The sequence below is a fragment of the Mirounga angustirostris genome, unplaced genomic scaffold, assembly GCF_029215605.1.
Source record: "Mirounga angustirostris isolate CCGP_5_RB_7025 unplaced genomic scaffold, mMirAng1.0.hap1 SCAF_6, whole genome shotgun sequence".
Lineage (NCBI taxonomy): Eukaryota > Metazoa > Chordata > Mammalia > Carnivora > Phocidae > Mirounga > Mirounga angustirostris.
The window spans coordinates 44099450-44126447 of NW_026991714.1; the positions used below are offsets into that span (position 1 = coordinate 44099450).

General features: G+C 38.4%; 1 protein-coding gene across 3 annotated transcripts in view; it reads left to right on the forward strand.

Moving 5' to 3' along the window:
• RGL1 (ral guanine nucleotide dissociation stimulator like 1) overlaps positions 1-26998 on the forward strand; it is a 249113-nt gene that overhangs the window by 57555 nt on the left and 164560 nt on the right. For all 3 annotated transcript variants that reach the window (XM_045877303.3, XM_064594221.1, XM_045877302.3), the window contains exon 2: positions 19932-20095. In XM_045877303.3, the coding sequence (XP_045733259.1) occupies positions 19964-20095 (132 nt within the window). In that variant the 5' untranslated portion in view covers positions 19932-19963. The remainder of the gene's footprint in view (positions 1-19931; positions 20096-26998) is intronic.

Genomic DNA, 26998 nt, shown 5'->3' on the forward strand with positions numbered 1-26998 from the left:
TCCACAGCAATTAAGCTGGCTGAGAACATGCTTAGCAATTTTCTCTTTAAAAAGATTTCTCCCTGAATTGGTATGGATCCTGCACAGAATCTCTAACATATAACAAAGCATCTCAAAAAGTCTCTAACATGTCTAAAAAATCCATTTCACATTCTAATCAACCAGTGTTATAAAAAGAGTTTGTATATTAACCTATGTGCAGGCTGGGACTAGCTGTATAGTAGTGGTAGTGATGGTCTTGTTGAAGGAGTGTGGGGCATAGAGGATTAGAAGAAGAATCTCCATCTCCAATAAAAATAAAGACAGTGTAGAATATTTTTTCTTGATTATTATGAATCTTGAAGGAGAAGTCTGTTTTCTAGAAAGACATCTAGTGTCATAGGAGATCTTCTATTTAGGACCCTAGTATGAAAGCTGTCTTTACATTTCAGAGAAGTGGAAACAGCCAAAAAGAGAAGAGGTGGGGTACAAGGAGAAAAGACCAGCAGTGATGATGAAATACCAGAGAAATTGGGACTGATGGTCAGAAAAATTTCCCAAGAGCAAAAAACACCAGGTAGTTGAATACTATCAGATGAAGTGTTGACAAAAACTACCAAACAGAACCCTGCATTTTGCAGAATTGATAGGACAGAGATTAGATTTCAGGCGGGTTGAGACAGCCAGACTTTATGAGACAGAATACTGGAAGGGAGGGAGCTATGCTAAGAAAGAGCATCAGAAATCTCCACATGGGTCCCCTTGAGTCTTTGACTAAATAGAAATTTGTACAAGTGTAGGGTGAAACTTCTGGCAAAGAAAAAAATTTTTAGGTGTATGTAAGCTGAACAATTCTAAAGGTCAAACAAGACCAAGAATAATTTAAGTTTTTACCAACATGAGAGAGAGAGAGAAAGAGAGATCTCATTCCACATGTAGAACATTTAATAGAGACCTTGTAAGGCTTGAACATTAGTTGGGGGGCTAAAATAGCCCTAGAGTAAAGAATAACCTAGACCCACACTAAAAAGCTTAAAAATAAGCATGAGGAAAATCAAACTAATCCACAAGAGACTTAATTTCCTGTCAGAGCAATGTCCAACATTTTTTAAAGGAGTTAAACAAAACCTAGCACTTAACGATGCAAAATTTACAATATTTAGCATCTAAGAAAAAATTGTAAGACATGCAAAAAAAGCAGGAAAATGTGACCCAAAGCCAGGAGAAAAAAATCAGTCAATATCAACAAGCTTAAAGATGACAGAGATAATAAAACTAGCAGACAAAAACATGAAAATAGGTATTATAAATACACTCAGGATCAATTATTAAATTGAAAATATGGACAGGATGAGATGAGAAAAGGAAAACATACAAAGAAACTAAAGGGGACTTTTTATCTGGAATGAAAATTTTACTTGATAAAAGGGATTAACAATAGAACAGACATGACATTAAAAGAAAGATAATTGAAAGTTGAAGATAAAACAATAGAACCTTTTGACAGCATAGCAATAGGATCTATCCAAAATGAAGCTAGCACAAAGAGACAAAAGAATTAAGAAAAATAGACCTGTGGGGAGATATCAAATTGACTAACATGTAACTAGAATCTTTAGAAGTAGGAGAGAGAGAAAAAGAGAACAGAAATAATATCTAAAGAAATAATGACCAAAGATTTTCCCAATTTTATGAAAAATATAAACTCAGATTGAAGGAACTCAGCAAACATACATAAGCCAAATACATACTACAAAAACCACACACCAAGAACCTCATAATCAAACCACAGAAAGCTACTGTTTCTGAGAAAAATCTTAAGGGTAGATAGAGGGAAAAAAGGGATGGACATATGCAGAGGAACAAAAGATAAGAATTACAGTAGACTTTTCTTCAGAAACTATGCAAGTCAGAAGATAGTAGTATATCCTTAAAGTGCTAGATAAAAGTTTGTCAACCTAGAATTCTAGACTCAGTGAAAATACCTTTAAAACATGAAGATAAAATAAAAACTTTTTTCATACAAAAAAAGCTATAGGAGTTCGTGGCCAGCAGACCTGCACTACAAGATCTATAGTTCTTCAGGTAGAAGGAAAATGATACCTGCAGAAAATGTGGATCTACATAAAGGGATAAAGAGCTCTGAAAACATGAGGAAGAAGTTCTCATTATTTTAAAATTTCTTAAAAGATAATTGGCTGCTTAAACCAATAATAATAATATATTGAGGGATTTACAACATAGGAAAAAGCAAAATGTATGACAACAATAGCATAAAGGACAAGATAGGGAAATGGAGGTATATTATCCCAGTATTCTCACATTGTATGTGAAGCAGCATAATCTTATTTTAAGATAGACAGATATAAGATAAAGGTGCATATTGTAAATCCTAGATGAACCTTTAGAAATTAAGAGATATAGTTAAACAAACCAATGGTTGTGATAAAATGGAATTTAAAAAGTACTCAATTAATCAAAAAGAAAGCAGGAAAATAGGGAGAAAAACAAAGAATAGATGAGATAAATAGCTAAACAATAGCAAGATGGTAGGTTTAAACACAACCCTGTCAGTAATTTCATTAAATGTAAATGGTCTAAACTCTGCACCAAAAAGCCAGAGGTTGTTAGATTAGATTGTAAAAATCCCAATTGTATGTGGTCTGTAAAAATTTCTGTCTATACGACCACGAGAGACTGTGGACTCTGAGAAACAAACTGAGGGTTCTAGAGGGGAGGGAGATGGGGTGATGGGTTAGCCTGGTGATGGGTATTAAAGAGGGCACATACTGCATGGAGCACTGGGTGTTATACACAAACAATGACTCATGGAACACTACATCAAAAACTAATGATGAATGTACGGTGACTAACATAACATAAAATAAAATCAAAATTTTTTTTCTGTCTTTATATAAACATACAAATTAAAAGAGAGAGGTTGGGAAAAGATAAAGGTGTTTCAACTAAATTAATAGAAAAAGTAGACTTCAGAATAGGAATATTACCAGGAATAAACAGGGATATTTCACAATGATAAAGGGGTCAATAAATCAAGAAAGCATAGCAATTCTAAATATGTATGCACCTATTAACTGACTTCAAAATGTTTGAAGCACCAACAGATCTGAAAAGAGAAAAAGAGGAATCTACAATTATAGTTGCAGTTTTCAGAACCCTTTTCAGTAATTGGTAGAACAGGCAGACAGAAAATAAATAGGGATGTGGAAGATTTAAATGACATTTCAATCAGTGTGGACTAATCGACATTTATAGAACATTCCATGCAGCAAATGCAAAATACAGATTCTTTTCTAATATCTAGGGAACATCTACCAAGATAGACCACATGCTTAGTCATTAAAAAGTTTTATTTTATTTATTTATTTATTTATTTATTTATTTATTTATTTATTTATCTTTAACGATTTTATTTATTTATTTGACAGAGAGAGAGAGAGCACAAGCATGCATCAGTCTAAGCTTCAACCTTAAGCTAGAAATACAGGAGAAAATTAAACCCAAATCAGTAGGGAACAAATAATAAATCAATGAAATAAAACACAGAAAAATAATAAAGAACATCAATGAAATCAAAAGCTGATTCTTTGAAAAGACCAATATAATAAATAAACCTCTAATTGTATTAATCAAGAAACAAAAAGGATACATATATTACCAATATCAGTAATGAAAAGGGGGCTATCTCTAAGATTCTACACACATTGAAAGGGTAACCAATGGAATGTTACAAACAACTTGATGCCAGTGAACTCCGCAGCCTGTATGAAATACACAAATTCCTTGAAAGAATTTATATTCTATTCTATTTCAGAAATCAATAGGAAATCTAAATATCAATTAAAGACATTAATTCACAATTAGAAACCTTCCTACAAAGAAATTTGTGGACCCAGATGTCTTAACTGGTGAATTGCATCAAACACTCAAGGAAGACAGGGGCCTGGGTGGTGCAGTCGGTTAAGCATCTGACTCTTGGTTGCTCTCACCCTCTTCCTCTGCAGCTTATGCTCTCTTTCTCTCTAAAACAAATAAATAAATCTTCAAAAAAAACCACTCAAGGTAGAAAAACCACCAATCCTACATAAACTTGTTTTGAGAATATAGCAGGAGAAACGCTTCTCATCTCATTTTATGAGGCCTGCGTTATCCTGATATCAATGTCAGACAAAAATATTATAAGAAAACTACAGCCCAACATCCCTCATGAAAATGAATCACTAGGGGTGCCTGGGTGGCTCAGCTGGTTAAGCGCCTGCCTTCGGCTCAGGTCATGATCCCGGGGTCCTGGGATCGAGCCCCACATCAGGCTCCCTGCTCAGTGGGGAGTCTGTTTTTGTCTCTCCCTCTGCCACTTTCTGGCACACTCTCTCTCTCTCAAATAAATAAAATCTTAAAAAAAAAAGAAAATGAATAAATGAATCATAAATCTTTAGCAAAATATTAGCAAACCAAAAATGAAATATATAAAAAGCATAATACATCATGATTAAATAGTGCTTGTCCCAGGAATATAAGGTTGATTAACAATAAAAAGTAATTAATGTAGTTCATCTTATTACTACAATAGAGGAGAAAAACTATATGGTCATTTTGATTGAAGCAAGAAAAGCTTTTGAAAAAAATCAACATCCATTCGTAATAATAATCTCCCATCAAACCAGGAATAGAAGGGAACCTCCACAATCTGATAAAAGGCTGATGATTGCACACCTCTATGAATATACTAAAGCCACTGAATTGTGTACTTTAAATGGTTGAATTTTGTGGCATGTGAATTATATCTCAATAAAGCTGTTTAAAAAAAAAATACAAACTATTACTAAATATCACTGGTGGACCTGAATGATTTTGCCCTAAGCTCAAGAACAAGACAAGGATGTTCATTCACTCTCTTCACTTCTAATCAAAATGTTGAGGTTCATTTTTTTTATATTGATAATAAGTTGGCTTCAGACCATTTGTTGAAAATGTAATCCTTTCCGTATTGAATTACCTTGGCATCTTTGTTGACATTCAGTTGACCATACATACATACATGGATTTATTTTTGAACTCTCTGTTGTGTTTCATTGATCTATGTACCCGAATTTACACCAATAGCTCACTATCTTGATTAACTGCAGCTTTGTAGTAAGTGTCAAATGAACCTCAACTCTTTATCACACACAAAGATTAACTTGAACTGGATCATAATCCTAAATGTAAATGCTAAAACTATAAAACTTCTAGAAGAAACTTTGTAACCTTTGTGTAAGCAAAGATTTCTTAGGACACAAAAAGTTTAAACATAAAACGTTTGAGTTGGGCTACATCAAAATTGAAAATTTTTGCTGCTCATAAGGCAGGGTAAGAAAATGTAAAAGCAAACTTCAGACTGGGAGGAAATATTATCAATATATATATCTGACAAAGGACTGCTTTCCAGAATATATAAAGAACTCTTAGAATTTGCTAATAGAATCAATAAAAAGTCTCTAAAAATGGACAAATTTGAATAAACTCTTTACCAAAGAAGATATACAGGCAGCCAGTATATCCACGAAAAGATGCTCAATATCACTTATCATTAGGGAAAGAACATTAAAATCACAAATGTGATATTACTGTACATCCATTAGAACATTAGAGTGGGATCACCTGGGTGGTGCAATTAGTTGAGCGTGTGACTCTTAGTTCCAGCTAGGGTTGTGATCTCAGGATTGTAGGATTGAGCCCCTTGTTAGGCTCTGTGCTCAGTGCGGAGTCTGCTTAAGACTCTCTCTGCCCCTCCCCACTGAGCTCTCTCTCTCTCTCTCTCAAAAAAGAAAAAAAGAACATTAGAGTGAAGAAAATTAAAATGACTGAAAATGCCAATTGTTGGTGAGGTTATGATGTAACTGGAACTCTCATACACTGTTGATGGGAATATAAAATTTTATAACCATTTTGGAAAAGAATTTTGACAATTTCTCATAAAGTTAAACACATACTTACCCCATGATCAAACAATTCCACACTTAGGTATTTAAGAGACAGGAAGGCATATGACCACAAAAAGATTGTACACAAATGTTCCTCGACTTTTATCTAAAGGAAACCAAACTGGAAACAACACAAATGTCCACCGACAGGTAAATGTATAAATAAAATATTGAACAGTATATTATTCAGCAGTATAAGTGAAGGAACTACTTAGACCACAACAATGTGGATCAATCTCAAAATAGGTATGATAAGGGAAAGAAGTAAGTTAAAAAGGTGTAGATATTGTATGATATTCAATGACATGAAACTCCAAAAGAAAAATGTACCATGTATTTACAGAAGGCAGATCTATGGTTGCCTGGGTACAGTGATGGGGTGACATCACCTTGGAAAAGGCCTAAAGGAATGACCTTTTGTGGTGAGGGAAATGTTCTATATTTTGATTTTGGAATAACGGGGTATATACATTTGTCAAAAGTCATAGAATACATCTTTAACATGAGACAGGTAAATTATACCTCATTAAAACTGTTCTTGTGTGTATTGGTTGCTTTGTTTTTGAGGACAAGTTCTTGTAGGGAAACTTTATAATGGTGTTGACAGTTTCATCATTGAATAAAACCTTTTTCTGTATTGAGTACTGTGTCAGACATTCCTGTGCCTTTTGCATTTATATTTAAGCTGCGATGGGGCATAGTGGATTGAGGGGGGAAAAGTAAGGATTGAGGAGGGACCAAAGATTTGTAAGTTGATTTATTCAACAAATATTTATTGAACCCCTCATATGGGCCAGCATGCACTAGGTACTCAACATATGAAGGGCAGTACAAATAGTCCTTGACCTCTAAGAGCTCAGTCTCTCCTAGGGTACAAACTAAAATACAGTATTGTAAATGCTGTGATAAAACTATGAACAACTTACACAGGGAGAGTCATTAACTCTCCCCAGTGGGTTTGGGGGTGATATTTACATTTGCTTTAAATTTAATGCCCAGTGGTTAAAATCATGTACCTTAGAACAAGAGAGATAGAGATTGGAATCATGGCTCTCTTACTTACTCTCTCTATCAAAACAGGGTGCCATGAATAATGTGTCACAGTATCAGGCATGTGTATGCCGAACAATTAAAAGCATTATATTAGAAGGATATAGATTCAGCTGCTGTAACAAAGACAAAGAGAAGGGGACAGGGTAGGGGGGTGGAATATTCTGAGTTGAAGTTACCACATAACAAAGGTATGAAAGGGCCCTATTTGGAGAACAGTGATATGAGAGAGTAAGGAACTGGGGTTGGGCCAAGGTGAAGATACGACTTGAAGGTCAGGATACAGCCATATGACAAACTGGAATAGGAGCCTTGAACTCTCTCCTATTGGTGCATTCCTATTGCAAGTTCCTAAGCAGGGCAATTTTCTAAAAAAGATTTTTAGGAAAACTACTCTGGTGATAGTATGGAGAATGACCAGGAAGAGTCAAGGTGCAGAGAGTCTAGTAACTTGGCTCTTTCACTGGTTCAACCCAGAGATAATGGAAGTATACATCAAGGAGGGTGGCTGGCATATAGAGGAGGCTCTAGCCTATGCCTCACAGAAGTGGTCAATAGGATTTGGTGACCCCTTGGATATGGAGCATTTGAGGATGACTCTGAGATTGCTAGCTTGGGTATTTGGGTGGATGGTATTGCCATTGGTAGAGATAGGAGCTTCATGAGCAAAAGAAAGTTTCTGTAGTGAGTTAAGAGGTATGGAAGTGGATGCTTTATTTGTGGAAGGCAGTAATTTTGAAAATGTTTTGGTGGAGTAGTCTACTCAGTACAGTATTTTTGAGTATCCTTCAGTAGATACACAATTACTTATAAATTGCATACATGCACTATTATTCTAACATTTATAAATATTATAAAATGTATACAAAATGGAAAAAAAGATGAGATGAGATAAACATATAAATCAAAGTAGTTATTTTTTTCCTGCACATCAGTACATCGTCTTGGGTAATAAGTGGGGTGTGTTCAGCCCGCTTTGGACTCACTGGAGTAGGACACCAATTGTTGGGACCTGCCCGCAGCTTTGTGGAGTGGAGACGTGGTGGATCTTTCTCCCCTGGGGGAAATCTCACTGACCCGTCTTTCCTTCTTTCTTTCTGGATCGTTTTTTTTTTCTTGGAACAGATATACAAGTCATGACGCACTGGGAGCAACACGTGTGAAACTTTCTTAACATCTGTGGTGCGTGGCCCTAGAAAGTCATTATAATTCAAATGAAGCAAGATTTTAACTGTTTGGCCTGTGATACAAAGTAGCTTCCCCCTTACACACTGGCTGAGACCAAGAGACAGGGGCCCTCCACTGGAAGTCCCAAGCTGGACCCAGAGGAAATTGTGCCCGTGGTCTGGCCCAGCAAAGAGGATCGTCAAGAAGTTTATTGACTTCACTACCACTCCCTGAGATAAAGGTGGAGAAAAGGAGAGTGTGTTAGATTGGCTCAGTGGCTCAGACTAAAACATCAGGGACTCTTATATTTAAAATTGATGTCCCTGCGAATGTGCTGCTTGAGTGTATGCGAAGTCCTGCCTTTCTATTTCAATTTCCTTTTTGGTTACGTGAGACCAGCTATGACAGCCTGTTATTCATGGAAGGCTAGCGTTGCCAGCTTCTAACTTGGAGAATACAGCACTTATTCTTGACGAATTGGTCCAGTAGGAAATGGAGTAGAATCTAAACAACTCTGGAGGTCTGTGGCAAGGAGACAGAAGGAGAGAGAGAGTTAATCAACCTTCACCCAGGCAGCCTGTTGACAGATTTCTAGGCCGACTTAATCGATGCACTTAGTTCTCAAGGAAGACCTGAAAATTATTTGGACTGATTTCACCATACTTCATCCTTCTTGTGATGTTATAGCTATAAAGTAACTAGCTTGAGATTCCTTTTTAGGGCACACAAAAGAATAAAAGAAGAAAGCCCCATATTTTCTTGTGGTCCAGACTGCAGTGCAGAAATGGACTGAGCATATAGAAGTTGAGATTCTGAGCCAGCTTAAGCTTCACTAGCATGTAAATCACTTTTCAGTCTACAATAAAGTTAACAATTAAAATCTCCCTGGTATCCAGAATCAATGTCAACCGCAATCAAACTGGGGCAATGAACCCAAGAACTGCATTCACTTGAGCTGTAAATCATAAACCCATCGCCCTCCAAAGCAGAAGCAAAAGTGAAGAAGTCAGTGAGTACTGTAATAGGTTCCATATGTTGTTTTAAAGAGAGTCTTAAAAAAAAACAACTTGGACTACAGATCACCATACTTTTGTAGCAAAAATTTACATATGTGAATGAGAAGTGAAAGAAATGACAAAGTCAATTTTTTGCTTCTGTTTTCTGCCACTTTTTAAAAATAGGGAAATAGTTGTTTAAGTCTGGAAGGGCAGGGCTGGGGGAGCATGTTCGGCACCCGAGAAAGTGGAAGAGGCGGCAGAGGGGACTGGAAAGGAGGGAGGAAGAAGCTGACTCTCAGCTTTGGCAGATAAGGAAACAAATTCTAATAACCCTCTTGGCTTTTCCCCTGCAACCTGAGGGCAAAGAGGTAGTGTTTCTCTTTAAGCATTAAAGTTACAAAGCTAAAAGTTAACATGGCCACAATTCTGTGAAATTTGGGAAGCACCAAGACTGAATGGAAAGGGCAGCTGTGTTCGGAGTCAGACAGATCTGTTTTCAAATTTGCATTCTGCTGTGTGATCCTGGGCAGTTCCCTTAACTCTGTGGGGCTTCAGTGTCTTCTAATGGGGAATTAATACTTGGCTCACAGAGCTCTCACTGTAATGCATTTGCGCATATCTAACACTTATCCAGCATTTGGAAATGTATCTGTGAGATGTATCCTATCCTTTTGAAATCTTTCTTTTTCTCTTCCTGTGATTACGGACTTCGCAGTGATTTGGATTCAGAACTGCAAGCATGTAGGCTGGTAAAAGGAGTTCCTAGGTTTATTGATCTTTTGTGTCCCTGCCTCATATACACCTGGCCCAATGATTAGGCTCTAGCCAAGTAAAGTGCTACGGACTTCCCTTCCCTCCTACGCATAGCACGGTGCTGAGCGGGGTCGAAGCAACCTGACCATCATATTCCCTGGAAGTTGCCACTTGCTGTGGTAAGTCATATCGGCCCATTGACCCCTCAGCTAGGAAATTGGGGATGCTGAGTGGTATATTTGCACAATTGCTATCATGCTAAGAGGTCTGAATCCAAGACACCATCTCATTCAGTTTCTACTTTGGTTTATTGGAAATAGCAAGGTCAAGCTGTGGTCAATGCAAACACCAGGGGAAGTGGAAAGTCCTGTGAAAGTTTAAGAAGGGAAAAATAAAAGAAAGAGAAAAGAAGCTACAACCCAGTTGGAATGGAACAGTGATACAGAAGGAAATGACCCTATTTCTCCTCAGACAGATGCTGTGGTGGATTCAGTGCCTCTGAAACTAGAACCATACTGAACAGAGTTCTCAAGCCCCACATTCCATCCAACCCTCATTTACTGCTCTCAAAATGGAGACATTTCACAAATTCGGCTCTGAAATACCGTATGTGTCCGTAAAAGGGCAGATAAAATGGGCCAATCAGACCATGACTACATCTGTCAAAGCTCTAACCCTTCCTTGGCCTTAGTGAAAATGTAACCTCGGACCAAACGCAGAAACCCGGCAGAGGTACACAAGGCATTTAGTGCAGCCTTTGAAAAGTCAGTGACGGATGGCTGGTGCTGTTCTGAAGGCCTGATGAGAAATCCAGGCTTGGATCTGCTGGGAATGGTTGCAATTTTAAAGAAAAAGTAGGCTCAACTTCAGTAACTATTTAATCTATCCCAGCAAGGCCTTCCCCACAAGCTGAGTTGAAAACACTCCTGACTCTTGCCGTGCAAATTAGTTTTCAAATATGTTTTGGAAATTTGTTTGGGATTTGGGAATAGAATTTGGTTTTAGGTTTGTCTCATTTAGGCTTCAGATCTTTTGGTTCACTCCAAAATAATGTGAGGGTTTTATCCTTAGTGACTATTTTTATCCTTAGTGACTACTATATAGAGGGTAAGTTCTATAGCAGCCTTGAAACCAATACACATACCCACAAATGCAGGACCATTCATCTGTGGCACGTGGGTACAGAGCTTGACATGAGACAAAACAAACGTGGAAGAAACAGAGAAGTTGAGCGTCCTCACCGAGTTCACTAAAAGACTGAAAACAGTTGAATATATTGAATAAAAATATTTGAAAATAATGATTGCATCTTTTCCAATGTACATGAAACATGACCAACATCGCTGCCTTTCCTGATAAAAATGTCATTATGCTACAGCAAGCTCAAGTCTTTGGGAGGGTTTCTTGGAATTCCAGAAGATAATGCCTTCGACTTTTTGTTGCGTTCGCTCAGGACACGCAGATCACCAGGGGACAAGCCCACTAGATCTATGCAAGAGTCAAGAGTCAGGAAGCAGCATCTCTAGGGGTTCCTCCTCCATTTCGTTGTCTTTTTAATGTTTCTGTGTCCATTTGGGTCATTGAGTTTTTGATCCCATATGGAATAAGTTTACCATGTTATATCGTGGGTACAGACCAAAAAAGCTGAGAAGAAAGTAAACAATGTGAGCCAATGGGAGAAGTCTCCCTAACACAACACACACAGATCCCTCCCTCCCCCATGCTGGATGAATATTGGACCCATTCCTTCGGCCTTAGCCTCACTTACGGGCATTTATGCTTTTAGAGGTCAAGATCAGGGAAGAAACAACATAGTTAGATGAAAATGAAGATGCTGCCCTCATTATAAAGCTTCCTGTACCTAGTTAGTCTAGCAAATTGGTGTCTGGGTATTTAGCAGTACCAAAGAGATTTAATCATTACTATATGAAACTGATCAGAGTCGTTCATGTGGGGCAAGATGTTATCTGATCTAATGAAAGAAGAGTTGTAATTAAGAATATATGGGGGGTGGAGAATACATTGTATTTGGAAAAGTCATGCTGTTCTAGCTGCTTAGAGACTAAGAAAGAGAATAAGGATTGGCCTAGTGCCAGGTCACTGTCCATGCTTCTCCCAGAAGTGTTTTCTTAAAAGAGATCCCCGCCCCCCCTCCCCCCAGGACCTGCTGTTATCCTATAGCCTAGTAAAGTGACTGTAATTAAGTAGATTAGACTTCTGTTTTTAGTCAAGTAAAAGATTGAGAACAGACTGCTCTTTAACCCGAGATGTGGAAAGGCCAGTCTCCTTGGAAGTTAAAATGATCTTGTGTGTTAACTGATAAACTCGACAGACTTCCTTCCCTGAATGTAATATTTTCAGCTTTTGGCATTGCTCTTATGAGAAGCCCACCTCCGAATCCTTTCAAGAGCTCAGATTCCTGCGAATTCAGATTTTTCACCTTTTGTAAGTGGAACACAGGCGATTATGGTGCGGCACCATGTGTCTCGGTAAAGACCCAGCTCTGGGGTCCAGAGGGCTCGACAAAAACTCTAGGCTTGTTCCTTCATCTCTCTTGATCTGAGCTTTTCCTAGGCTGCTGTGAGGATGCACTGATGCTCGTGATGGGCAAGTCCAGTGCCTGGCACTGTGAATGCTACCTCGCCATGGCATTGCTGTGGTTATTGTTGGTACCTAAAGAATGACTCCGACCTGAGTCAGCTTGACTTCCTTCAACTCGAAGATAAAGATTAGCCTGTGGTTATTGAACTGTGTGATGCTCCCCTCATGGTTTTTGCATTTTGCCCTCATTCAGCCAGTTAAAGCTGGAGTCCACAGAATTGTGAAACATTTGAGCCTGGGACGGTCATGTGATTTACGGTTTCATCTCCTTAGCTTTTCAAGCAACAGAATCGCTGAGCTTTTTGTTGTAGTAAAAATGCAGATCATAAAAAAATTCAGTTCCTTAGAATTCTTTCTGTCTCTCTACAACGCTGAAGGATTCTTCCTGATCTCGGGCTCTATTCTGTTTAGGTATCGTCCCTCTCCCTCCCCCACATCTGCTTTTGCAGATCTGTTTCCAGACTGCCCACTGTGATCGGGGGACCAGGAAGGGAGCCCAGCTGTTTTCCTTGTGTTAGCTTTCTGTGCTGAGCAGGAATTGCTGAGCAAAGAGCAACATTTCTCCAGGGAGGTTCACAAGGGTAGTACAAACTCAGTCTGGGTTTTTCTTTTTTTGAGTTATTATTAAAAACTTCTGCCAAGTACTATCAGTTGGGGGAGTGGGGGAGGCGGGGGGTTGGTATCGCATAAAGTCTGCAGTGCAGATGGACCAGCCTTTAAAAACTATCAACTCGAGTGAAGCAGGAATGTCTTGCACTCCTTCAATGTTCTACATTTAACAGGAGACAGTTGCTCTCAGAGAAAGTCATTCTGATTCCATAGCCTCTGTTGTGCAACCTTGCTCAGTGGTCAGTAAGACGGGACATAATTAAAATTCCTTTGAAAATGGTTGCCCAATGATTGACATTTGTTCCAAAATACATCATAATAGTAAATGCTTAAACTGTTATTCCAGTAAAGTATTTTTCTTTTTTAGTGGAAGGAAAATAAAATCATTTTTTTTAAAGGGTGATTGAGCTTTTTTAAAAAAATTGAAGGAATAGGATACGTTTAGGTTCAGTCTCTCAAAGACCTGGCAGTCCAGCGGGGGAGGCCAGAGTAAATCGAGAGGAGCAAAAGAAACCAATATGCAGACTCTAAGTGAATTGCCTTATAGAGACTAGAGTGCTGGTGGGTTTCCAAAGAGGAGGAGAAAATGACGATCTGTTTCCCTCCTAATACGTTGATATCAACTGTCACTTCAAACACAGCCGACTTTTCAGTATTGCTCTGAAGCAATCTGATGTGCTTGCTTTTCCAGGAGGAAAGCTGCTCAGCTCTAGAAATCTATGCCACGACTCCCTGGAGTTCTTCCTGTCTGGTGTCTGTCCGTGCTCCAGTCTCCATTTCTGGGCAGAAATCTTAGATTCTGGACAGCTGCTTCTGTCTCTGTTTTCAGAAGGAAGAGACCACTATGATGCACCCCAAAACTGGGAAGGCTGTATCTTCAGACTTCCTTGGATGCCCCAGTTTATGAATACCACAGTAGCAATCATGATTAGAGATGTCTACCCCCGAACCAGGATTTGGATGCTAAGGATCATTGAGCTCATCCAAACACCAGCCTTACAAAGCCTCTGCAGATTTACACATTAGAGAATTTTGAATTGTTCCTGAAGAGTCACAACTCAGGTGTTCAATCCATGAATGCCAAGGGGCTATCATAATTTCCTGCTGTTTGGCTTTTGAGTCGTGAATGCATGCATCATTTGGGAATAAGTACAATATGTGAGGGACCCATAGAAATCACAGCTTTTTACTGTTGTGTTTGGTAATATAAATCCCTCAGTTCTACTAGAAAAATACTTCAGTGCACATTAGTTTTGCTTTCTATATTTGGCAGAGAGAGGTGAGTACTTTATTTTATTATATCTGTAAGGGGGCTTAGCGGTGTTATGGTCTATTTATTCATATTAAAGATGAGGAACCTGAGGCTGAGAACAGTGAAATGGTTTGCCCAAGCATTACATAGAGAACTTACTGCAGTCTTATGATTTGAACCCAGGTCTTCTGACTGGTATTCCAGCGCTCTCTGTACCATGCCATTCTCAACCCTGTAAATAAAACTAAAATGCAAAGACTGTTCTTGATACATAGACGTTCGGGTGAAAGAGTTGAAGATAACCAGAGGTAAGGAAACCTGTCTCATCTGCACAGAAGCTGAGCTCATTAGGAAGCAGAATGAGGATGAGAAAAGGTTGGATGAAAGAAATGGCAGAAACACTAGTAATCGTGGGAAAAGACTGGAACAGGGCAAATACCAGACATTTTCAAGATGAGAAGAAATCTGAGTTGAGGTAAAAAATAGTTGTTGTTTTTTTTTTTAGGCAGAAGCAAGAGTGTATGTGTAAGGGAATCAAATAGAAATGCTGTATTATCAGTGCATATGATGGAATCTGTAGGGTCAGAAGAGAAGCATGGCTTTACTAGACAAAGGCTAGAAATACCAAACCATCCCAGTAAGGTTCTGAATATTAAATAGGTTCTGAATATTTCCTTCTGAAAAAATGGAAAGGGGAGAGGGAGGGAAAAAAGATAATGATACAGAGGGATGTCTCATATATTATTTACTAAGAGAGAAGGGAAAGTCAAATTCAATAAAGTCAAGACTGACTTGTCAAACCAAGGCCAACATGGGGATTAATAAAATAAATACAGATTTCAGTGAAATTGTACCCTAGCACTTATTTTTAAAGCCATGCTTCAAAAAGGTTGCATTCATGAGAATTATAATTTTTATCAAATCACAGGAACAGACACTAGTAATGTCAAATGTTTATGTTCTTAGATTATCACTTAATACTTATGTTTTTAAGATTAGCCCCTGGGTCGCCTTGGTGGCTGAGTCAGTTAAGCCTCCAACTCTTGATTTCAGCTCATGCAGCATCAGGCTCCTCTCTGGGTGTGGAGCCTGCTTAAGATTCTCTCTCTCCCTCTCCCTCTGTCCCTCCCCCACCATCCCACTCATGTGCTCTCTCTCTCCCTCTTAAAAAAAAAAAAAAAGACAATGGTCTTTGGATTTAACCAAACTGAAAAAAAAAACATAAACCTTTACGCTTTCGTGGGAATGGTAGGGCTCTAGGATTTGGAGCAAAGTGATCTTAAGAACCCTCACATGGCTTTTCTCATCTGCAGGTTGTTTCTCAGTGTCAAGTGAAAGCATCTGTCTTCCATTCCAGCAGACTTGTCTTCCCTGTTCTTATTTTACTTTTCTGTTTCATGAAGTAGAGACAGTATACAGTCATGACCCTCTTACAATTGGAAAAGGCATTTCTCCAGCAATTTTCTTTTTACAATTTTGAGCTAAATTTTGCTTCTGTGTTCTCTGATCAGATATTTGCCTTTCTCTACATACAGGTTCTTTTCTCTACCCCACCTCTAACTTAACGGTGATCTCACCATCTAGGAGATGCTTTGTTTTGTTTTGGGTATTAGGTATTTTAGGATGACAGTTCTTTTTTTTTTTTTTTTTAAGATTTTATTTATTTATTTGAGAGAGAGAATGAGAGAGAGAGAGCACATGAGAGGGGGGAGGGTCAGAGGGAGAAGCAGACCCCCTGCTGAGCAAGGAGCCTGATATGGGACTCAATCCCGGGACTCCAGGATCATGACCTGAGCCGAAGGCAGTCGCTTAACCAACTGAGCCACCCAGGCGCCCAGGATGACAGTTCTGTTTTGTTTTGGGTATTAGGTATTTTAGGATGACAGTTCTTCAAAACTGATTCCCAAAAAAAGCTCATAGGCTTATGATATCTTAGACCAATTATTAAGTGGAATTGAAGATTCTGCCTTTAGGTTTATAGTGATTTCATCTTATTCATTGAATGGGCTTATATTAGTGGTATATGCTTGGAAGTTGGCTTGTGAGCCTTGACCACATGTTTTAAGAAAGAAGGCAGGAGTTCAACTCTAAGATACGCAGTGTATCAGAGGTAGAAGAAGGTCTACATATGCCTCTTGTTTTAATTCTAACGAAAAATGGCCCCACTATATAGACTTCTAGCTCATTTTAGGGAAATGAGAAACCTATAAATAAATGTATGAATTGTTTAAAGTAGGTATGGAATAGAACTTTAGATGTGAAGAGGAAAAAGGTGGGTCAGCAGCAGGATTGGCTATATAATTTGGTGGCTCAGTGCAAAATGAAATGTAGGGCTTTTTGTGCAAAAATTAAGAAGTTCAAGACAATGATGGAGCAGTCAACCAAACCTGGGGCACTTCTGAGCATGCGGTGCTGTGTGACTGTGCAGGTTACACCTATAAAGGCAGCCCTGGTCCGAAGTTGAGATGGGGGTGGGGCACCTGGCTGGCTCAGTCGGTGGAGCATGGGACTCTTGATCTCGGGGTTGTGTGTTCAAGCCCCACATTGGGGTAGAGAGTACTTAAAAAAAAAAAAAAAAAAAAAAAAACAGAAAAAAAGAAAAGAAGTTGAGATGGGAATAAAAAGGAAAAGGAATGATCTATTTTCCCAGGATGTTTCCCTCTCTCTATCTATCCCACTCTTCCCTGTATACTCATCAGATGTGACCGCCTCTCAAGTGGGCACTACTGGACCAGTTGGCTAAGACACTGACACTTTAACTCTAATCCATGGGGGAGAGAGCAGGAGAGGGTGGTCTCATTCTACCAGTGATAGGGTCGGGGGTGTGGGGTTGAAGTTCTGCTGACCTGACATAGGAGAGAAAGCATAAACTTGGGACCTCTACTGCTTTCCAGCAGCATATTAAAGTTACTTAGCTGCCTTGCATCTAATTTGTCATAGCTGTAAAATGGTGAAGTCTATCTTACAGGGTCATTGTATGGTGTAGAGATAATGTGGAAAATCTTAGCATGGTGGCTGGTATGCAATGAGAGCTCAATATATGTTGCATATATGGTTTTTGTGTGTGTGAGTGAGGAGAGGTACTGAGGATGGGTGAAAAGACCTCAAGTCTCAGATGGGGTGGAGGATATCAAAATGATTGAAGGGCGTCCTAGGAGCTGGCTATCTCTCTGCTTCCATCCTTAGTTCCCAAGGACCTTGTAATGGTTTACAACTCATTCAATTGCATCTTCTTCCCAAACAGGGCAAGGAACAATCTGTGGGAAGTCAGTACACACTAGAGTTCAGTCTCCGATACTGAAAATTTGCCAACTCTCACCCACACTGTAGTGATGAGAAAGCAGCTGTGGGCAGCAGTGGAGTGAAAGCCATGGATGGGGTCACCGGGATACATTACACTTACAGATGTTCCATTGTTTGCCCTGAGATTTTGTAGTTCGCCTGTTTTGTCCAGTTAGGTTTCCCTGATTGGCAGAGGATAGAGCCCAAACCCTTTTCTGTAGTTTTTCCACTTTGTTTTGATTTATTATTTGTTGTTTACAGTATTATCTCCAATAACAATGATGGAATTTCCTTCCCTACTAATCTGGCGGGTTTCCATTGTGCCTGTTTATTTTAATTTCCTTTTTTTGGACTGAAACCTCCACATGACTTTGCTTTGTTTATTTCCTTGCCTGTATGTGTCAGCATCATTTATTAACATATCCTCTCACATGAACTTTGTTCATTAATTATGAAGGTTTTGTTTCCTGCTTCCTAGTAGGATTGTATTCAGTGCTGCATGTGTGTAGGGACTGTGGCGTGGTTTTGGTTAGCAGTTTCCTCATCATGGCTCTCTGCAAGCAGATGGCTTTCTCGCCACAGTTTCCAGATGGAGCGCGTGAGGCAGAGAAGGGAGTCTGCTGCCGAAGAGGCTTTTCTCAAATCCTCTGACCAACCAACGCTGCTCCGCTTATCAATACTCATTTCTGTTTACTTTTACTTGGGCAGTAGGTTATGTGAGCATAAGACCTGCTTTTTTGCAGATGTGCTCCATTCCTTGAAGACATTTCCATGAAAACTAGTCTGTTGTTAACTAATGAGCAATTAGCAGCTTGAGGATGCATGATGAACGTTAGACTTGGCTCTTTCTCATGAAGACCTTACAGCCCACTAAATAGATCAATAAAAAGGCGAAGGAGAAGAGGTAATTTGACTTTTACATCTGTTATTTGAATATATTGGATCTGCTGCCCCATTTTCACCGGATTCTCATGATTTACTGAATTAACTAATTCATCAAACATTTGTTTAGTACTTACTCTGTATATGATGCCATCTCTAGTGTCAAGATGCTTAAAAGACCAGAAGGTGGAAATAGAGTTGGAAGCAAATAAATATAATGAAGTGTTACAGGTGGCACAATAGACATCTTTCCAGAGTATCTAGAGGGAGTAACAAAGGAGGAGGGGAGCTTTATTCCCATGGAGTGGGGGTAGGAGGAGATGTCACAAACAAAGCCTAAAGGTAAATGGATGTATTTGAGATGCATATGTACCTTCAGAAGGCTGAAACAGTGGCTGAGGAGGCAGCAGGGTGTGGTGGAGGAAGGGAGGGCTGTGGTTGCCATTTTGAGGAGTTAGGATTTTATTCTCTAGGGAAAGTTTTAGGTAGGTGGGACATCATTATCAGATTTACTTTTTTTTAAAAAAAATTACCTTGAGAAGGATAGATTCAGGCAGACTTGAATGGAGGCAAGGAGATTCCTTAGGACAAGATGGCGCGGAGCAGGCACCATGTGATTTCAAACAAGCCAGGGGCGGATGGAAAGATGTCAAGGAAGTAGACTTTATGGAATTGGTATCAATTCTAAAATATTGTCTTTACAGCAACTGCTGCTGAAACTAAGGCTCAGGAAAGTAACACACCTAATCAAATGTCTAAGGGACTATTTCTCTGTGTTTCCATTGCAGTTTGAAAAAAATGATGATTGTGGCATTGAGCACACAATGCAGTAATATACCATATTGTGATTACTTGTTTACAACCCTTTCTGCCCGAGACATTACACTTCTTAAGGTTAAGAGCCAAACTACCAAATGATTTATGTATGCCTAGCATGGAGCCTCGAATAAACGAGTACCCAATAGGTGTTTGAAGAGGAAGACTCCTGATGCCAATACGTCTTCCACATGCAACACACAGCATGGAAATACGAAGAAACTTCACTCAGGCTTCTCTTACATCCACCCATTTCCATCTCGCCTCCTGAGGGGGCCAGTGACAAATAGGGATAATAGGCAGATGATGCTTCTTCCTTTGCTGTAAAATTTCTATCAGCTCATCAGAATGCACCCCTGCCTCCAGAAGCCTGCATTAAAATAACAATAATGAATATTTAAAATATAAAAAGGGGCCATGAAAGTTGATGTCTGTTGTGACACCTTCCTTAGTGGTCTCATTATCCACAAATCAAGCATGAGAATTTGCTTTCGTATCTTTTTTTTTTTTTTGGTAATTAATGTTTTAACCTGGATCACACTTTATTCTTCCTCACAGATCCGTAATGCCTCCTGTCTGGCTCTTTCAAGATGGAGGATAAACCTGTGGGAGAGCCGATGCAAGTGGTGTCTAAATTCAAACTTTCCAACAAGGTAGAGAGCACAGGACACTGGCTGGTGGAAGATCATGCTCGGATATGGGAAGTTTTAAAGACAGAGGAGGTAAGACAACTCTAAATGACTCAGTTGGTACAATGATGGATTTTCTTTGACTTGAGACTCTAGTTCTTAGTGTAGTGAGCACCACAGGCCAGCTTGGCAAATTTTTAATTCAGGGGCCAACCATGAATGGAGAACAGTAAGTTAGGAGTGTATTCCTTGGACATTAATAACTCCGCAGTGATTTAACCAAAAGAGGTGGCACTGACAGGTAGGGCTTAAAACATACAGGTAGACATTCTCCTTGTAGAATCCTGCCAATCCTAAATGGGAAACAAAATCATGGTGAGAAAGTTAATTCCTAAGGATCAATCATAACAAGTGGAATTATAGAGATTCATTGTTTGACAGCATGAGGCTCAGTGTATCATTAGGGCTCTTTGGTTACAAGGAACAGAAATTGATTCTGACTAATTTAAGCAAAATGGGAAATTATTGGAGGATATTGGGAGGCTCACAGAATTGATGGGGTGCTTTGAAAACTAGGCTTGGAAAGAAGACAGGAGCCAAATCAGTAAGAACTGCTCAGGGCACTACCCCTGGTATAAATTCCAATCTTTCCCCCACCCTCTCTTTATTCTCACAGGTATCTGCTCAAGATGCAAAGCCATGGGAGAGGGGGGCTCACTGCCAAGCTCAGTCACATGTCTTTTTCCTGGTTATTCTGTAAAGAGAAAAAGAATCTTCCATGAGAGATCATTATAGCAAGTCCTCACAGCACTTGTGTTTGGAGTCCAAATGTCTAATATCCACATGTTGTGACAATTCCAGTTCAAGAAAGTAACTTAACAAGTGCAGTCTTAAACATGAGAATACTGCCCAAGCAAATGTAAACCCTCTCTGTAGAGATACTTGCCCAACAGATTTTTTTTTTTTTAAAGGAATAAAACTCCACAGAGAGCAGTTGAAGTCTCTACATAACCCATCTAATAGGACCAAGACTCTGGTCAGATAAGTGAGGTGCCGAGGGCACAAAATTTAAGGAAGCATTCACTCTTAGGTTTATGTCCTGCATTTGCACGAACTTGAGAGTTAATGCATCCTTATATTTTGAAATGCCTTGCTTGCCTCACCCTTGTGCTGGTTCTGCCACCCAATTTTATTCTTCTCCCTCTTTCCCCCAAGTTATCCCTTTCCTGAATTAGGCATTCACCATTCTTATGCATATTTCAATATATATGGTACATACCTGTTATCCACATATCCAATATATAGTATTGATTTACATCTTTTCAATTTTGTATAAGTTTTGTACTATATATCTACTTCTATAGCTTCCTTTTTTTTTTTTTAACATTTGGTTTCTACCTTATCTGTTTTCTGTAGTTGATACATGTAGTTCTAGCTTATTCACATTTTATGTTCTTTATATTCTGTTGATTGAATCAGATTTGTTTATCTGTTCTCTTACTAACTTTTAGTTTTTTTTCAGTACAAGGTAGTGTAGTACATTTCTTTAGCATAGACACCTGGAAGTGGCCTGCTGGATTATAAAGTATGAAAACCTTCAGTTTTACTAGTTATTATCAGATTGGTTTCCAAGATGAGGACATGAGTTTATATCCCCACTAGCAGCATATGAGAATAACCCCTGCTCTGTATCTTCATCAGTTACTGATTTTGTCAGACCTTTAAATATTGGCTGATCTGATTGTTTTGAAGTGGGATCTTATTGTTTTAACATGAAATTTCCCATATGGATAATCAATTATCCCAGCACCATTTTTGAATGTCCATAATTTCTTCTTTAGTTGGTAATGTTCTCATGTATCATATTTCTTTACATACTCTCTCTGTTGATGTAATACTCCCTCAACTGTTTTAGCTTTAAAGGAAACATGGGTATCTAATTGGGCATGTCTCTCCACTGAATTATTGCTCTTCAAAATTGTTTTGGCTGTTTTTGGAACTTATATTTTTGATATGAATTTAGGATGAGCTTATTAGGTTCCATGAATACGAAGAAAAAGCAAAGTCTGCTGGAAATTTGATTGGGATTGAAATACGTTTGTTGATTAATTTGGGGAGTATCAATATCTTTATGCTACTCAGTGAATATCTTGTCTAATTATTGACTTTAATGGGCATGCTTCAATAGTTCACCCTCACTATTTCACCAATATTTTATCCTATACGCCTTTGCTGTAAGATTTTCGTTAACTAAGATCAAGGAAGTTTTTCCTTTTCCTTTTCTTTTTTGTTAAATGTTAATTTCTTTACATTATAATATTTGATATCTACAAAATAATATACATATAAGTTATAGAGTATAATATTAAAACAGATACTTGTGAGTTCACAGCGAACTTAAGAACTACAACTTTACCAATTTGTTGAGTACATATGTGGACTCTTCCACATCCTATCCTCTTGACTCCTTTCCCTGCAAAGTTAACCATTTTCTTGAAGTCTGTGTTTGATCATTCTTTACCTTTTTAAAAGTTTTTATAGAATATATATGTATCCCCAAACAATATTGTTTAGTTAAATAAACTAGTTATTTGGTCTTATATGTATGACATAGATCTGATTTCTTTGGTGACTCACTTCTTTCACTCAACATGTTTCTAAGATTTTTAGTAGTAATTCATTAATTTTTACTGTTGAATAGTATGCATTATGTGGTTATGTCATGATTTATTTATTCATATTTATGTTCATGGACATTTTAATTATTTAGTTTTTTGCCATAATGAGCAATCTGCTAAGAACATCCTTATACATGTCTGTGCCCTGGTGTAAGTGTTCCATGCATAAGAATCTTTCTAGGTTAATACCTATTAGGTGAATTTTGTAGTTGGGTATGTGCAAGTTATGTTCTGCATGTTATTGCCGTATTGCCTTCCAAAACAGTACCAATTTACACTCCCACCAGCAGGGCATAACATTTATCTTATTCTATATCCTTGCCAACTTTTGTATTTGTCAGATTTCTTAATTTTTTCAATCTAGTTGGTAAAAAATAAAATCTCATTCTTTACTAATCAATTCTTGATGTATATCACTCCATCTTAAATAATTTCTCTCTCTCTCTCTCTTTTTGGAATTTACTTTTCTGAGGGTCTAACTAGAGCAAGAGTCTTTCTTTTCTTTTTTCTTTTTGTCTGAAGATACCTTTATTTTGAGCCTACTCTTAGAATGATAGTTTAGATGGGTTACTTTCTAGGTTACTTTCTTTCAGTACATTAAAAATATTCCATTGTTCTCTGCCTTCCATTGTTTTTGTTGTAAGCTAGCTGAAAGTCTAATTTTTTATTCCTTTGGATATAATGTCTTTTCTAACTAGCTAGATCTTCTCTACATTTTTGCTGTTTTGTAGTTTCATTCTTCTGTGTTGAGGTGTGGGTTTCTTTTTATTTAACCTTTTGGAATTCATAGGGCTTCCCAAATATATGAATGCTGTCTTCCATCAATCTGGAAACATATCTGTAATTTTCTTTTCAAATAATTGCTTTTGCTTCATTTTACTTCTGTAACTCGAACAAGATTTATGTTTGTTTTTCACACTCTTTGCTTATGTCCCTTAACCTCTCTTTTGGAGGTTATATTTTTTTTCCTCTCTGTGTTGTATTTGGATTAATTTTAGATCTCTTTTACAATTCACTAATTCTTTCTTCAGTTCTATCTAATCTGTTCTTTAACCCAAACATTGAGTTTTAAATTTCAATTATTCTATTTTTTACTTCTAGAAGTTCTCTATTTTGTTCTTTCTAAAATTTACTAGTCATTTTTTAATGTCTTGCTTTCTATTCCTATTTTTTATTTTTAAAGGCGATTTGTCAAGAACTGTGAAGGCTATGAGATCTTATGCTATTTGCAAGTTAGCTTGCCAAAGTTATAGATACTGAAAGAAGACATGAGATTCCTCTGTCTCAGAGACAGAAGAAATAGTAGCCAGAGTGTCAGCATGTTTTTATTGGTTCCTTATGTCACAGTTCCTCCAGGGCCTAGATACCTGCCTGCACAGGAAAGGATCAGTGACTTTGGGAAACTTCCCAGTTTATAGTAGACAGTAAGTAAGCCTGCACTTTCTCCTAATGGGAGATATTACCTTATCCTTTAAGGTTAACAAAAGGCTGCAAACACAGGCCTGAAAAATGATCTGGGTAAAGATCAGCCAGGCCTTGATCTTTTGGCACAGAAATCAAGACATACAGAAACAAGAGAGACTCATGGAGGAGTGTTTCTCAACAATATTAAATATAATAGTCTTATATTCTGAGTTGGCAATTCTAATAACTGTGGATCTTGTTTTGCTATTTGTTCTTTCTGTTGCCTTTTGCACATGATGTTTTGTTTCTTTGTGGTTTTATGATTTTTGACTGTGGGTTCATTTTTCTTGAAATGAAGGGAGCTTTCTCTGTTGAGAATTTGCATTTACTTCTGGGAGCACTACCAACTGGAAGTGACTTTAAAGTAAATTCTTAGATTGAAGTTTTTCAGACTACTCAGTGTGAATACAGGCTGAAAGCCTGTGGATGGGTGTATTTGTGATAATTAGTTCCGAGGGGAATTGACTCCTCCCTTCCCAACCCACCCCTGCTCCTGTTCAGCACCATATTTTAAGATAAGCAACTTTCCTGGTATTGTTGTGGAGGGCATGTCATTCTTGGTTCATCTTAATGCAGAGGGAATAACATTTTGGGGTCCTAGTTTTATGCAGTGGGGATTCCCTGTAGATTCTCTCTCTTGAGCCAGTCCCCCGTTTTGTCTGTTAGTCCCTGTGTCATTTTAAGTAATAACTTATATTAAAGTAACACTAATGCTGTCTCAAATATAGTCAAAAATTTAAGTGGCTTAACACAATAAAAGTTGATTTCTTAATCACATAATAGTCTAACACTTGAGTTCATTCTTAAAGGAAAAGCATACATTAGCCCAGCAAATGGGATTTCAGAAGAAGAATGAGAGAAAAGATATTCCTGGAAGAGGGAAAACTGTGTAAAGGTATATTAGAGAGAATGTTCTGCAGTTTGGAGCATTTATAGCAGAAAAGGAATGGCAAGAGATGAAGCTGAGCAGAACCAAATAATGAAAAGTCTTATGTGCTCCACGCAGAATTTCAGAAATTATCCTGTGCGTCTTGAGGAATCAATGTAGGGTTTTAGGTGGGGCTAGTGACATGGTTGGATTTGTTTTTTAGAAATGTTACTTGAGGGGCACCTGGGTGTCTCAGATGGTTAAGTATCTGCCTTCGGCTCGGGTCATGATCCCAGGGTCCTGGGATCGAGCCCCACGTCCGGCTCCTGGCTCAGCGGGGAGCCTGCTTCTCCCTCTGCCTCTCCCCCTGCTCCTGCTCTCTCTGTCTCTCTGTATCTCTGTGTCTCGAATGAATAAATAAAATCTTAAAAAAAAAAAAAAAGAAATGTTACTTGAACACTTCAAAACCTTCTAGCCCACTTTGGTCTCTTTCTTTTCCATCTACATTGTGCTGCTCAGTGCTCAATGGGGAATTATTCGGGATGGGAATTCTCTCTCTTCAACTAGACCCTCTGTCCTTGAGATCATATTCTTTAGTTTTAATTCTACTCCACTATAAACCCAAGGCATGGGCATACTGCTGGACACAGGTTGAAATAAAAACCTGATGATTGATTGCCAAACATTTTCATAGTCTTTATGTAATCATATAGTCATTATTTTACAGTAATATGTTGTTTATCTAAGTTGTTACATCCACCAATATTGTACAAAGGTGATTCATTTGATTCACCATAAGATAGCACTTATTGGTGGTGACTTTTTTTTTTGTCATTGCTGATTGAATTTGCATTGAGTCATCTGCCATGCCACTGGACTTATATGTGTTCAATGTTTTACATTTGTGAGGAGGCTGCCAAGATAAGCAAACAAGACAATGGAACAGGGATGCTCTCTGTGTGAAATTAAACTAGTGAATGCCTGTATGGAGACTGGACATATGACCTCTTCCTGTCTATCCAGCCCAGGAATGGGGCCCCACATTGTAACATCACATTCTTGGAGGAAGAAATAGTAATGTGTTCATCATGCATGCTTTGGAGATTAAATCAGTCTCATCATGAAATGAGTAAAGTAGATGTATCATCAGTAGTGAGAAATGGAATTTTGAGACTAAATAATATTCAATTGGGGTCTGTAAGTGAGGGAAAAAATCATTTATCAAGCACCTTCTCTGGGTCAAGAACTGTATTTAGTTGGCACTTTCATATTCATCGATATATTTTTCACAGCCAAAGGTATATTTTTCATCAGGATTTTGAAGATTAGAGGCTAAGGCACATACCCAAAGATACATAGCTGGTAAGTGGCAGAGTAACGTTCAAACTCAGGTTTGTCTCTCTTCATTTTTATACTCTTATTTCCTCACAAAGTTGTCTTCCAGAATTATTTAAATCAATCTGATTCTACATTTGGTTTCCTTGCCCAGACTTTAACTAATCCTGGCCAGGGCAGGACCCTCAGCTTGATAAATGGTACCAGTCTTGCTTTCATAGAGCTTGGCTCTACAGTGTCTGGCATGAGTAAACACCAATGTGCCCACTGAGTCACAACTTTCTTGCATTCCTCAAAGCGTTGTCCCAGGGTGTGTGACTAGACTTCCATCTCAGCTCTCTCATATAGTACCCCAGTATCTCATGGAAACAGCACCCTCCCCTTAACTCTGTCCTATTTAAATGGAGCCCTAAAACTCTGCTAAACTCTTTGTAGCTCTCTTTTCTGCATAGCTGAACTCTGCTCCACATCCCCTAAGCTGTTGATTGGGGTCCAGTTGTGAACAGTCTGATTGTTTGGGACCTGATATTTTCACCAATTTCCTGAACTCTTGTTGCTTCCTTGGACATTAAAACCTGCCAGAATCACAGTGTTTTCCTATGCCCATGAGACTCTGCTCACCAAACAATCTGCTATTACCACGGGGCACAC